Source organism: Portunus trituberculatus, chromosome 2, assembly GCF_017591435.1.
Source record: "Portunus trituberculatus isolate SZX2019 chromosome 2, ASM1759143v1, whole genome shotgun sequence".
NCBI classification, from domain to species: domain Eukaryota; kingdom Metazoa; phylum Arthropoda; class Malacostraca; order Decapoda; family Portunidae; genus Portunus; species Portunus trituberculatus.
This window is the reverse complement of record NC_059256.1, coordinates 7,902,533-7,917,916: the sequence shown is the minus strand read 5'-3', so window position 1 is coordinate 7,917,916 and position 15,384 is coordinate 7,902,533. Positions and strand designations below refer to the sequence as shown.

The 15,384-nt window shown below is 39.0% G+C and overlaps 1 protein-coding gene across 1 annotated transcript in view; it reads right to left on the bottom strand.

The window, feature by feature from the left end:
- Positions 1 to 15,384, bottom strand: part of LOC123506597 (protein PTCD3 homolog, mitochondrial-like) — a 90,890-nt gene that overhangs the window by 44,166 nt on the left and 31,340 nt on the right. The window contains exons 8-10 of the mRNA XM_045258840.1: positions 10,129 to 10,249; positions 9,043 to 9,139; positions 8,568 to 8,702 (exon numbers count right to left, since the gene is read on the bottom strand). Coding sequence (XP_045114775.1) covers positions 8,568 to 8,702; positions 9,043 to 9,139; positions 10,129 to 10,249 — 353 coding nt within the window. The remainder of the gene's footprint in view (positions 1 to 8,567; positions 8,703 to 9,042; positions 9,140 to 10,128; positions 10,250 to 15,384) is intronic.

The following is a 15,384-nucleotide window of genomic DNA, read 5'->3' as shown; positions in this document are numbered from 1 at the left end:
TGGATATAGAAGAAGGAAAGGAAGATAGAGATGAATCATACAAAGGAGGCCAATTAAATTACAGAAAGGCTGATGTTGAGAATCTCAAGAACTATTTTAAAAACGTAAACTGGGAGGAGATAGAAAACTCATTAACGGTTCAAGAGAAATATAACTTATTTTTGGAAATATACAAAACTGGGGTCAGGAATATGTTCAAATATAGACCTAAAGAAGAAGGAAAGAAAGATTGGTTTAATGCAAGATGAGCTAGGGCAAAGGAGAAACGAGATGGAGCATGGAAAGGTGGAGAAGAAACAGAAATCCAGAAAATAAGGAAAACTTCAAAACAGCAAGAAATGAATATGCTAATGTGAGAAAGGAAGAAGAAAGGAACTATGAAAAGGACATTGTCGAAAAATGTAAGGAACAACCAAAATTGTTCTACAGATTCATAAATGGAAAAATAAACCAAAAAGAAACAATAGAAAGGTTAAAAGGAGAAAACGGAATGGTGGAAGACCCAAAAGTATGGCAGAACTGTTAAATAGTAAATTTCATGAGGTCTTTACTAAGGAATCCAAATTTGAAAGACCACAGGGTAATAGAGAGACTGTCTATATGAAAGAGATTAAAATAACCAAGCTTGAAATAAAAAAGTTGATGACGGAATTGGATGAGGAAAAGGCAATGGGACCGGATGAAGTCTCAGGCAGAATACTGAAAGAATGTAGGGAAGAACTAGCAAGTCCAATATACATCATAAAATGCTCAATAGAAAATGGAACAGTGCCAGTGGAGTGGAAAAGAGCTGAGGTGGTTCCCATATATAAGAGCGGAAGGAATTTAATTTAAATTACAGACCGGTATCACTAACTAGTATAATATGCAAGATGTGTGAAAAAGTAATAAAGAAGCAATGGATTGAGTTTCTTGAAGACAACAAAATATTATCAAATAGCCAATTTGGTTTTAGAAAAGGTCGGTCATGTGTGACAAATTTATTGAGTTTCTACTCTAGAATAGTTGATAAAGTACAAGAGAGAGAGGGATGGGTTGACTGTATTTATTTAGATCTAAAAAGGCTTTTGATAAAGTGCCACATGAAAGATTACTATGGAAGTTAGAGGAGAAGGGTGGCTTAAAAGGAAGCACATTGAGATGGATGAAGAATTACTTAAGGGGAGAGAAATAAGGACGATAGTTAAAGATATGAAGTCCAAGTGGAGAACAGTAGACAGCGGAGTGCCACAGGGTCAGTATTGGCACCAATACTTTTTCTCGTATATATAAATGACATGCCAGAGGAGTGAACAGCTACATAAATCTGTTTGCGGACGATGCGAAACTGTGCAGAGTCATTAAACAAAAGAGGATTGTGAAATACTACAGGAAGACTTAAATAAGATCTGGAAATGGAGCAAAAATGGGAGATGGAATTCAATGTGGACAAAAGCCATGTCATGGAAATGGGAAAAAGTGAAAGACGACCAGTGGGAATCTATAAGATGGGAGATGGAGTAGAACTAGAAAAGTAAAAAGGAAAAGGACTTGGGAGTGACAATGGAAGAAAATAATCAACCGGTAAGCCATATTGATAGAATTTTCAGAGACGATAATTTGCTAAGGAATATTGGAGTAGCATTTCACTATATGGACAAGGAAATGATGAAGAAATTGATAAGTACTAAAATAAGACCTAGATTGGAATATGCAGGAGTTGTGTGGACTCCCATAAAAGAAACACATAAGAAAATTAGAGACTACAAAAATGGCTACAAGAATGGTTCCAGAATATAAAGGGATGGCATATGAGGAGAGACTAAAGGCAATGGATCTACCAACCTTGGAGCAGAGAAGAGAGAGGGATCTGATACAAGTTTATAAATTGATTAACGGAATGGATGAAGTGGATAATGAGAAACTGATCCTGAGAGAAGAATATGACTTTAGAAGCACAAGATCGCATAGTAAGAAACTAAGGAAGGGACGATGTCTGAGAGATGTTAAAAAATTTAGTTTCCCGCAAAGATGTGTTGAAACTTGGAACAGTTTGAGTGAGGAAGTGGTGTCAGCAAAGAGTGTACATAGTTTTAAAGAAAAATTGGATAAGTGTAGATATGGAGACGGGACCACACGAGCATAAAGCCCAGGCCCTGTAAAACTACAACTAGGTAAATACACACACACGGGGCCACATGAGCATAAAGCCCAGGCCCTGTAAAACTTCAACTAGGTAACATAACATAACATAAATAATAGGATAACAAAGGGCCACCAGGGCCCATCTAGGTTATCCTGTTTCAGTCGCACAGCGACCTCGTCATCAGTACTTAAAGATACACTTACAAGTACACAATACATTATATACTAATTGTAAATATTTGGCCCATTAACAGGGCTAAGTCCTGCTGCGAAATCCTCTACAATTTGTGGTCCCCATACATGGGGATCATGTCTTGTTTAACTATAGTAAATTTCTTATAAAACTATCATGCAGTGCTATACATAATTATAAATCTAATAAATTTAAGTGCTTATCTAATCTGTTTTTAAACATTGTCAAACTAGTGCTATTTACAACCGTCTCTGGCAATGCATTCCAGAAGTCTACCACCCTATGACTAAAGAAATATTTTCTTATATCTAACCTGCAGCCTTGCTTTCTAATCTTCCTGCCATGATTTCTAGTCCTATTTCCCTCTAAGGTAAAGAAAGATCTCACATCTATGTAATTTGTATCAGAACATTTTAAATAACTCTATCATATCCTCTTATACATCTCCTCTCAAATGAAAACATGTTTAATTCCTTTAATCTATCTCTATACTCCAGGCGCTTTAATGCTGGTATCATCCTAGTTGCTCTTCTCTGAACTGCTTCTAACATGTTGATATCCTGCCTATAGTGGGGTGACCAGGCCTGTATGCAATACTCTAAATGGGGCCTAACATAGGAATTATATAAGCTACGCACCACTTCCTTACTTTTATAACTAACATTTCTATTTATAAAACCCAGGATCCTATTTGCCCTATTTCTTGCTTCTAAACATTGCTTTGAAAATTTTATAGTCCTGTCTATAACTACTTCTAAATCCTTTCCTTCCTCTACTGCCTCTAGCCAACATCCCTCCATCTCATAGTTAAAGTTTGTGTTGTCTTTACCTAAATGCATAACCTGACACTTTTTAGAATTAAACTCCATCTGCCACCTGTCTGCCCATGCTATCAGCCTGTCCAGGTCTCGTTGTATTCTGTAATTGTCTTTTTCACCCTGTACTGCACATGCTATCTTAGTATCATCTGCAAACTTTGATACTTTGCTACTAATTCCTATATCTAAATCGTTAATGTACACCAAGAAAAGAAGAGGTCCTAGCACTGATCCTTGGGGTACCCACTAACCACTTCCTTCCACTCAGACATTGCCCCATTTAATACTACTCTCTGTTTCCTATCAGAAAGCCATTCACTAATCCAATCAACTAACCTACCCCTATCCCATGTAGTCTCAATTTGTACACTAGCCTCCTATGCGGTACCTTATCAAACGCCTTGCTAAAATCTAGATATATAACATCTATGCTATTTCCATCATCTAACTCCTTGGTAATATATTCTAAGATATCGAGCAAATTTGTAAGACAGGACCTCCTGATCTAAAGCCATGTTGGGTATCTCTAATTAATCTATTCTCATTTAAATGCTCCCAAATACTACCCTTAATGATTTTCTCTAGTATCTTACATACTATACTAGTTAAACTGATCGGTCTATAATTATTTGCATCATCCTTCCTACCTTTTTTAAATATTGGAGTAACATTAGCTAACTTCCAGTCCTGAGGTATCTCAGCAAACCTAAGTGATCTTTCAAAGATTAACTTAAGTGCTTCAGAAATACTGTCTACACCCTCCCTAAGTACTCTGGCATGTAGCTCATCAGGACCACTAGCTTTCCTATCGTCTAGTTCAAGAATAAATTTCCTAATAATTCCCGGTTTTATATCAATATTTTCTAAAGCTCTTAAACTACTCGTCGCACTGTTTGTAACAGGATTTCCTATTCTTTCCTAGTAAATACTGAAGAAAATTGTTCATTCAATAATTCTACTATGTCTTCATTTTGATCCACTACTACACCATCTTTTCTGAGTGGTCCAATCCTATCCTTATTTCTTTTATCACTGACCTTGTAATAACTATATAATTTTTGGGATCTTTACTCCCAGCTCTAGCTAGTTTTATCTCTGCCTGCCTTTTACTTTTTTATAACCTTACTCAAATCATCTCTGACCTGTCTGTACCTAATCAAATCTACATCTTCCCACTTTTCTGCAACTCTCTGTATGCCTCTTCTTCTCTCTGATCTGGCTACCTATCTCATGAGTCCACCATAATGGCTTCCTGTTTCTCTGCCTTATATCTTTGTAAGGGATACACTGCATCACTATACCCTTTACTACAACCTTAAAAATATCCCACATCTCCTGTGCAGTTTTATTTCCAAAACTATCTTCCCAGTTTACCTCTCCTAATAACTGACGTAACCTACCATAATTGCCTTTCTGATAGTTTGGGACTCTAGTCTTATTCACTATATTATCCCTACTGGAATTAATGATAAATCTAATTATATGATGGTCACTGTTTGCTAAAGTCTCTCCTACCTCAACTTCCTTTAAACAATGCTCAATATTTGTTAGTACTATGTCTAAAACCTTCCTCCCCCTAGTAGGTTTATCTACCATCTGCACTAAATAGTTATCCTGAAAACTTTCCATAAACTTATTTTCACTAGCATCTCCTACCATCCTCTCCCAGTTTACTGACTTAAGATTAAAATCCCTAAGATAATTGTCTGACTAGTACACCCCTATTTATCTCATCTACCATAAGGTTGTCTACATCTGCTGACTGGTTAGGTGGTCTATAAAAGCTCCTACTCTAATAACCTTACTTTTGTTTACTCTAACATCCAGCCATAAGGACTCTACTCTGTTATCTACCTTAATACCATTAACCTGACTGGAAATGAAGGATTTTTTTACATAAATAACTACTCCTCCGCCTATCCTACCAATTCTTTGGTGTAAATACATAATGTATCCATCTACTTCATATTCTTTCCTATTTTCCCTAAACTTTTCCTCATTTACCCATGCCTCTGTGACACATACAACATCTAAGTCCTCCTCAACTATATAACTAGATAACTCGTCCTTCTTGTTCCTAAGACTCCTGGCATTTACATAAAAACAGTCCTGCTACCTTCCTAGATGCTGTCTCCTTATTTGGAATCCTAATCTTATTCTCTCCTACTTGCACCTGGAAATCTTTCCTAATCTTTTCACTATCTCTGTTTATCCTATCTAATTTATGTCTAGCATCTTTCTTCTGGAATGCATTTGCTACCTCACCCCCTACACTCCATCCCAACTCCCCCGTCCAGACATCCACTCAGCACATCCACACCCTTCCTACTCAGATGCACACCATCCCTAGCATACAAATCCCTTCGCCCATAGAACCTATCCCATACATCCACAAAGCTGACACCCACATCCTTACACATCCCTTTTACCCGATCATTCACACCAATGGCTCTAGACAACCATTCCCTGCTAACATACACACGAGGCAAGATTCCTGACACTACACACCTCCTACCACTCTCCCTTATCTTGCCTAACATTTCCCGAAATCTTGCCACTAACTCCTCCGACCCACCTGCTCTGACATCGTTCCCACCTACGTGCAAAACTACTACACCCTCTCTCTCCATCCCCCTAACCCTCTTTTGCACATCCTCACTCACTGCCTTCACACCTGCACCAGGCATACACACGTTCGTCCTCCTATCCCTGTCTTTCCCACAGAAAGTGCTATCTAAATACCTAACCTGAGAGTCACCCACCACACACCTGAGGTGCGCTAGGCACAACCATCCTCCTCCTCTCCTCTACCCCCTTCTTTCTCCTTTCACTCACCACAACCACTTCATTCACTCCACTCTCACTCACTCTCCCTCCCCTCCAACAAACCGAACCTATTTTCACACTCAACAGGTTTAGTCCTATCCTCCCTAACTGCCTCCGCTTTCCTTTCCCTCGCAACCTGCCATCTCTGCCCATCCTGACTACTATCTTTCCCAGTCTGGCTTGCCTGCTCCCTCTTCCCACTCTGCTCTTCCCGACAGAGGCCAAGCCACCCTGTCGCCCTCAGAAGGTCCAACCTTCGGCCTAACACTGATCTCCTGCCTAATTTTTTCCAGTGCCTCCCCAAGCCTCTTAACCTCCTCCTTCAACTCAAAGATGAGAACTTGTTCGCACTTTTCCCCTCACTTAGCTTTCTGATTTCCTCTCGATTCTCGGTGCTCAAGAGAAAGAACTAAATTCTCGCTCTTGAGCCTACACACCATACACTCAGAAAAGTCAACGACCTTCCTGTCATGCCCACACATCTCACACACAACAAACTCTCCCAATCCCATCTCAACACTCTTTCACGCACTCAATCACACTCTGATATACCTCAGTAGCTCCCGCCATACTAATTTACAATCTGTTAACTCACAAACAAATAAAAATACTTGGTGACGGCGGGGTGGGGGAACCGCGGTGGTGGGGGGGGCATAAGTGAGGTCAACTAATGCTCTTTCAAGGTCAACTTGACGGTTACAAGCCTAGTCTCCTCGCTCTACCAAAATACTTTTAACTCACAAACACTGATTCTGACCACTATTTCACTCTAATCTAACACTTGCAGTGCACACTTTCACTTCACTAACACTCAAAAGCACCACACACAGACACCAAGCACAAACACCACTCGCTAACTATAAAAACCACAGCCAAAAACGGAGCGCACACACAACACATCCACTCGCCACCGCAGCTACTCATATATATAAATACAACTAGGTAAATACAAGCATACACAGGCCACAGGGTAATAGAGAGACAGTCTATATGAAAGAGAATAAAGTAACCAAGCTTGAAATAAAAGAGTTAATGAAGGAACTGGATGAAGAAAAGGCAATGGGACCGGATGAAGTCTCAGGCAGAATACTGAAAGAATGTAGGGAAGAACTAGCAAGTCCTATATACAACATCATAAAATGCTCAATAGAAAATGGAACAGTACCAGTAGAATGGAAAAGAGCTGAGGTGGTTCCATATATAAGAATCGAAGGAAGGAAGAACCTTTAAATTACAGACCGGTATCACTAACTAGTGTAATATGCAAGATGTGTGAAAGAATAATAAAGAAACAATGGATCGAGTTCCTTGAAGACAACAAATTAATATCAAATAGCCAATTTGGTTTTAGAAAAAGACGGTCATGTGTAACTAATTTACTGAGTTTCTATTATAGAATAGTTGATAGAGTACAAGATAGAGAGGGATGGGTTGACTGTATTTATTTGGATTTAAAAAAGACATTTGACAAAGTGCCACATGCAAGATTACTATGAAAGTTAGAGAAGGGTGGCTTAAAAGGAAGCACATTGAGATGGATAGAAAATTATTTGAGGAGGAGATAAATAAGGACAGTAGTTAAAGATATGAAGTCCAAGTGGAGAGCACTAGAAAGCGGAGTGCCACAGGGGTCAGTATTGGCACCAATACTTTTCCTCATTTATATTAACGACATGCCAGAAGGAGTGAACAGCTACATAAATCTGTTTGCGGACGATGCAAAACTGTGCAGTTATAAAGCAAAAAGAGGATTGTGAAATACTGCAAGAAGACCTAAATAATATCTGGGAATGGAGTAAAAAGTGGGAAATGGAATTCAATGTGAACAAAAGCCATGTCATGGAAATGGGAAAGAGTGAAAGACGACCCGTGGGAATCTATAAGATGGGAGGTGGAGTAGAACTGGAGAAAGTAAAAAAGGAAAAGGACTTAGGACTGACGATGGAAGAAAACAATCAACTGGTAAGACATATTGATAGAATTTTCAGAGAGACATATAATTTGCTAAGGAATATTGGAGTAGCACTTCACTATATGGACAAAGAAATAATGAAGAAATTTATAAGTACTATAATAAGACCCAGATTGGAATATGCAGATGTAGTGTGGACCCCTCATAAAAAGAAACACATAAGGAAGTTGGAGAGACTACAAAAAAATGGCTACAAGAATGGTTCCAGAATTTGAAGGGATGACATATGAGGAGAGAGTAAAGGTTATGGATCTACCAACCCTGGAACAGAGAAGGGAGAGAGAGGATCTGATACAAGTTTATATATTGATCAACGGAATGGACCAAGTGGATAATGAGAAACTGATCCTGAGAGAAGAATATGACATCCAAAGCACAAGATCGCATAGTAAAAAGCTGAGAAAAGGAAGATGTCTGAGAGATCTTAAAATATATAGTTTCCCACAAAGATGTGTTGAGACGTGGAACAGTTTAAATGAAGAAGTAGTGTCAGCAACGAGTGTGCATAGCTTCAAAGAAAAATTGGATAAGTGTAGATATGGAGATGGGGCCACACCAGCGTAAAGCCAAGGCCCTGTAAAACTACAACTATGTAAATAAATACACACACACACACACACACACACACACACACCTGCACCAGTTGCCAGCGGAGATCTGAGGCATCACGCAGGAAGGAGGCAACCCGAATTAGTGCATTATGGGTGCCAGTGTCAAGAGGAATGCCCTTCTGTTGGCACTCCTGATACAGCTGCCATGCCCTGTCCACCTGAGAGAGAGAGAGAGAGAGAGAGAGAGAGAGAGAGAGAGAGAGAGAGAGAGAGAGAGAGAGAGAGAGAGAGAGAGAGAGAGAGAGAGAGAGAGAGAGAGAGAGATTATTCCATCCTATTTCCTCCTCCTCCTTCTCCACCACCGACATACATATAACACAAATTTTACCTTGAGAGAGAGAGAGAGAGAGAGAGAGAGAGAGAGAGAGAGAGAGAGAGAGAGAGAGAGAGAGAGAGAGAGAGAGAGAGAGAGAGAGAGAGAGAGAGAGAGTACAGTTTACCACGCCACACCACACAAGCCTAACACTTTCTACCCCTAAATGGCACTGTGGCACTGACCTGGAGGTAGTGTGCCATGCCACGAATGAGTGCACAGTAGGCGGCCGGCCCCCTGCTGGTGAGTGACGCAAACACCTCCTCTGCCAAGCTGTTGTCTCTGAAAATATGTATGTATGTATGTACGTATGTATCCAGAAATCTTGCCAATGTATCACCAGAACCATAAAAACACCCTTAAAAACATGAATAAAGACAATTAGACAGGTTTTCAAGATAGTTTCTCCTTTTAATAAACCAGAAATCTTGCCAATCTATCACCAGAACCATAAAAACATGAATAAAGACAATTAGACAGGTTTTCAAGATAGTTTCTCCTTTTAATAAACCAGAAATCTTGCCAATCTATCACCAGAACCATAAAAACATGAATAAAGACAATTAGACAGGTTTTCAAGAGTTTCTCCTTAACCTAACCTAACCTGATGAAGCTAACTCAGACTGATGTAGCTATGAAAAAAACAATAATTAACAACAGTGATAATGACACAGAAATAAAAACACTGATAGATAATAAAGAATAAATAAAAACTAAATAATAATAATAATAATAATAATAATAATAATAATAATGATAATAATAATAATGATAATGACAAAAATAATGATAATGATTCCTCCTCCTCCTCCTTAAATTACCACCACTTTTCTTCTTCCTCCTCCTCCTCTTCTTAATCTGTAATCTCTTGTTCCTCCTCTTCCTCCTCCTCTTCCACCTCTTGCTAACCTCCTCCTCCACCTCTTCTTGCCTTTCCTCTCCACCTCCTCCTCTTCCTTCTTCATTTTCTTTTATCATCCTTCCTGTCGTCCTCCTCCTCCTCCTTCTCCTCCTCTTCCACCTCTTGTTAGCTTTCCTCTCCACCTCCTCCTCTTCCTTCTCCATTTTCTTTCATCATCCTTCCTGTCGTCCTGCTCCTCCTCCTCCTTCTCCTCTTCCACCTCTTGTTAGCTTTCCTCTCCACCTCCTCCTCCTCTTCCACCTCTTGTTAGCTTTCCTCTCCACCTCCTCCTCTTCCTTCTCCATTTTCTTTTATCATCCTTCCTGTTCTCCTCCTTTCCTCCTCCTCCTCCTCCTCCTCCTGCACTTACTTCCACGTCTTCCTGGCAGTAGCAGAGGACTGTCTGACTGTCCTCCATCCTTCCACCTGTTCCTCCTCATTGTAGAAGCATAGTAGTTCTAGTAAGTCTTGCAAAACATCATCTGGGAGAACTGTGGAGAGAGAGAGAGAGAGAGAGAGAGAGAGAGAGAGAGAGAGAGAGAGAGAGAGAGAGAGAGAGAGAGAGAGAGAGAGAGAGAGAGAGAGAGAGAGAGAGAGAGAGAGAGAGAGAGAGAGAGAGAGAGAGAGAGAGAGAGAGAGAGAGAGAGAGAGAGAGAGAGAGAATTGTTGGTTAGTGTTTGTTTTTCTTGTGATTTTTGTTTTTCTTTTTAGTGTGAAGGTATAAAGTTAGGTTAGGTTAAGAAATTGAAGGAGAGAGGAGGAGGAGGAGGAAATATAATTGATACACACACATACACACACACACACACACAGAAAGAGTGAAAGACGACCTGTGGGAATCTATAAGATGGGAGATGGTGTAGAACTGGAGAAAGTCAAAAAGGAAAAGGACTTAGGAGTGACGATGGAAGAAAACAATCAAACAGTAAGCCATATTGATAGAATTTTTAGAGAAACATATAATTTGCTGAGGAATATTGGAGTAGCATTTCACTACATGGACAAAGAAATGATGAAGAAATTGATAAATACTATAATAAGACCTAGATTGGAGAAATACTTTAATAAGACCTAGATTGGAATATGCAGAAGTAGTGTGGACCCCTCATAAATAGAAACACATAAGAAAATTGGAGAGGCTACAAAAAATGGCTACAAGAATGGTCCCAGAACTTGAAGGGATGACATATGAGGAGAGACTAAAGGCTATGGATCTACCAACCTTGGAACAAAGAAGGGAGAGAGGAGACCTGATACAAGTCTATAAATTGATCAACGGAATGGACCAAGTGGATAATGAGAAACTGATCTTGAGAGAAGAATATGACATCCGAAGCACAAGATCGCATAGTAAAAAGCTGAGAAAGGGAAGATGTCTGAGAGATATTAAAAAATATAGTTTCCCGCAGAGATGTATTGAGACGTGGAACAGTTTAGATCAGTGGTTCCCAAACTATCTTACCTGACGCCCCCTTCTTGCTTCCAGTAGACCAGACGCCCCTCCCACTTCCTCTTTTGCTCATGTGAACTTATTTTATTTTATTGCATTTATTTCTTAGCATTGTTCAGGAAAACAGATCTCTGTTTGTATTAAATTTTAATAATGAAAGCCACTCAAACAAATAATAGTACATTCCAGAGAGACATTTTGATTTTATTATTCTTATAATCTATTAAAACATTTTTTAGCAGATGACTTCAGCCTTGAATTCTCTTTAGTAGGCGCGAGTTTGGGAACCACTGGTTTAGATGAAGAAGTAGTGTCTGCAACGAGTGTGCACACTTTTAAAGTAAGATTGGATAAGTGTAGATATGGAGAGGGGCCACAGCATAAAGCCCAGGCCCTGTAAAACTACAACTAGGTAAATACAACTAGGTAAATACACACACACACTAAAAAAAAAAAAAAATAAAAAAAAAAAATAAAAAAATAAAAGGCTGGAAGAATGGTTCCAGAATTTGAAGGGATGACATATGAGTAGAGACTAAAGGCTAAGGATCTACCAACCCTGGAACAGAGAAGGGAGAGAGGGGATCTGATACAAGTTTATAAATTGAACAACGGAATGGACCAAGTGGATAATGAGAAACTGATCCTGAGAGAATAATATGACATTCAAAGCACAAGATCACATAGTAAAAAGCTGAGAAAAAGAAGATGTCTGAGATGTTAAAAAATATAGTTTCCCACAAAGATGTATTGAGACGTGGAACAGTTTAAATGAAGAAGATGTGTCTGCAACGAGTGTGCATACTTTTAAAGTAAGATTGGATAAGTGTAGATATGGAGACGGGGCCACACCAGCATAAAGCCCAGGTCCTGTAAAACTACAAGGTAAATACAACTAGGTAAATACACACACACACACACACACACACACACACACACACACACACACACACACACACACACACACACACACTATTTTAAAAATGTAAACTGGGAGGAGATGGAAAACTCAAGAGACGATGCAAAGAAGTATAACTTATTTTTGGAAATATACAAACCAGGAGTCAGGCAATATGTCCCAAAATATAGACCTAAAGAAGAAGGTAAGAAAGATTGGTTTAATGCAAGGTGTGCTAGGGCAAAGAAGAATAGAGATGGAGCATGGAAAAGGTGGAGGAGAAATAGAAATCCAGCAAATAAGGAAAACTTCAAGGCAGCGAAAAATAAATATGTTAAGGTGAGGAAGGAAGAGGAAAAGAACTTTGAAAAGGACATTGTCGAAAATGTAAGGAGCAACCTAAATTTTTCTAGATTCATAAATGGAAAAATTAGGCAAAAAAAAACAATAGAAAGGTTAAAAGGAGAGAACAGGATGGTGGAAGACCCAAAAAGTATGGCAGAACTATTAAATAATAAATTCCAGGAGATCTTTAGTAAGGAATCCAAACTTGAAAGACCACAGGGTAATAGAGAAACAATCTATATGAAAGAGATTAAAGTAACCAAGCTTGAAATAAAAGAGTTAATGAAGAAACTGGATGAAGAAAAGGCAATGGGACCAGATGAAGTCTCAGGCAGAATACTGAAAGAATGTAGGGAAGAACTAGCAAGTCCTATATACAATATCATAAAATGCTCAATAGAAAATGGAACAGTACCAGTAGAATGGAAAAGAGCAGAGGTGGTTCCCATATATAAGAGCGGAAGGAAGAAAGAACCTTTAAATTACAGACTGGTATCACTAACTAGTGTAATATGCAAGATGTGTGAAAGAATAATAAAGAAACAATGGATCGAGTTCCTTGAAGACAAATTAATATCAAATAGCCAATTTGGTTTTAGAAAAAGATGGTCGTGTGTAACTAATTTACTGAGTTTCTATTATAGAATAGTTGATAGAGTACAAGAGAGAGAGGGATGGGTTGACTGTATTTACTTGGATTTAAAAAAGGCATTTGACAAAGTGCCACATGCAAGATTACTATGGAAGTTAGAGAAGGGTGGCTTAAAAGGAAGCACATTGAGATGGATAGAAAATTATTTGATGGGGAGAGAAATAAGGACAGTAGTTAAAGATATGAAGTCCAAGTGGAGAGCAGTAGAAAGCGGAGTGCCACAGGGGTCAGTATTGGCACCAATACTTTTCCTCATTTATATTAACGACATGCCAGAAGGAGTGAACAGCTACATAAATCTGTTTGCAGATGATACGAAACTGTGCAGAGTTATAAAGCAAAAAGAGGATTGTGAAATACTGTAAGAAGACCTAAATAAGATCAGGGAATGGAGTAAGAAGTGGGAAATGGAATTCAATGTGAACAAAAACCATGTCATGGAAATGGGAAAGAGTGAAAGACGACCCGTGAGAATCTATAAGATGGGAGATGGAGTAGAACTGGAGAAAGTAGAAAAGGAAAAGGACTTAGGAGTGACGATGGAAGAAAACAATCAGCTGGTAAGCCATATTGATAGAATCTTTAGAGAAACATATAATTTGCTAAAGAATATTGGAGTAGCATTTCACTACATGGACAAAGAAATGATGAAGAAATTCATAAGTACTATAATAAGACCCAGATTGGAATATGCAGGAGTAGTGTGGACCCCTCATAAAAAGAAACACATACGGAAGTTGGAGACTACAGAAAATGGCTACAAGAATGGTTCCAGAATTTGAAGGGATGACATATGAGGAGAGACTAAAGGCTATGGATCTACCAACCCTGGAACAAAGAAGGGAGAGAGGAGATCTGATACAAGTTTATAAATTGAAAAACGGAATGGACCAAGTGGATAATGAGAAATTGATCCTAAGAGAAGAATATGACATTCGAAGCACAAGATCGCATAGTAAAAAGCTGAGAAAAGGAAGATGTCTGAGATATGTTAAAAAATATAGTTTCCCGCAAAGGTGTATTGAGACGTGGAACAGTTTAAATGAAGAAGTAGTGTCTGCAACGAGTGTGCATACTTTTAAAGTAAGATTGGATAAGTGTAGATATGGAGACGGGGCCACACCAGCATAAAGCCCAGGCCCTGTAAAACTACAACTAGGTAAATACAACTAGGTAAATACACACACACACACAGTTGGAGGACAATTATTGGAATGGATGAAGGATTACCTTAGTGAGAGGGAAATGAGAACAGTGCTAAGAAACAGTAGTTCTTCCTGGCTAAAGGTCACTAGTGGAGTACTTCAAGGGTCGGTGTTGGGACCGGTCATGTTCGGCACCTATGTGAATGACCTGCCTGAAGGAATTGAGTCATATCAATTTGTTTGCGAATGATGCCAAGATAATGAGGAGAGTGAAAAATGTAAATGACTGTAGGAAACTGCAAGAGGACCTTGATAAAATTGGTAGATCGAGTAGAACTTGGCAAATGGAATTCAATCTAAAAAAGTGTAAAGTCATGGAATTTGGAAAAAGTAAGTGGAGAGTACACGGCAATTACAAAATGGAACATTTTAGTTTGGAAAGGTCTAAAGAAGATGTGGATTTAGGGGTGACAATTACAGAAGGCTTAGCCTCACACAGGCATATAAATAAAATCACGGGAGAAGTAACAAATCTGCTAAGGAGAATTAAAATGGCCTTTTCATATTTGGATGCTGATATGATGAAAAAGTTAATTAGTTCTATGATAAGACCAAAACTGGAGTATAGAGCAATCGTGTGGTCCCCTCACACTAAGAAGAATATTAGAAAATTGGAGAGGGTGCAAAGGGGAGCCACAAAGTTAGTACCAGAACTGAAGGATTGGACTTCCAAGGAGCGGTTGAGAAAACTGGAAATTGCAACACTTGAAAGTAGGAGAGAAAGGGGAGACTTGATAGGTATTCATAGAATGGTGAATAAATAACCTGGATAAAGTGGATGGAGACTTTTTAAGCCTGGAAACAAGGACTTCAAGGGGACATGGGAAGAAATTGAAGAAGGTGCAGTGTATAAGAGACATTAGGAAGTACAGTTTCCCTCATAGAGCTGTGGACACCTGGAATGGATTAGATATAGACATGGTAAATGCAGTCAGTGTTCACAGTTTCAAAGCTAAGCTGGACGAAACAAGATATAAAGACGGGTCAATATAAGCTTGCTCCCCTCCCATAAACTATAACTAGGTAAATACACAAAGAGAGAGAGAGAGAGAGAGAGAGAGAGAGAGAGAGAGAGA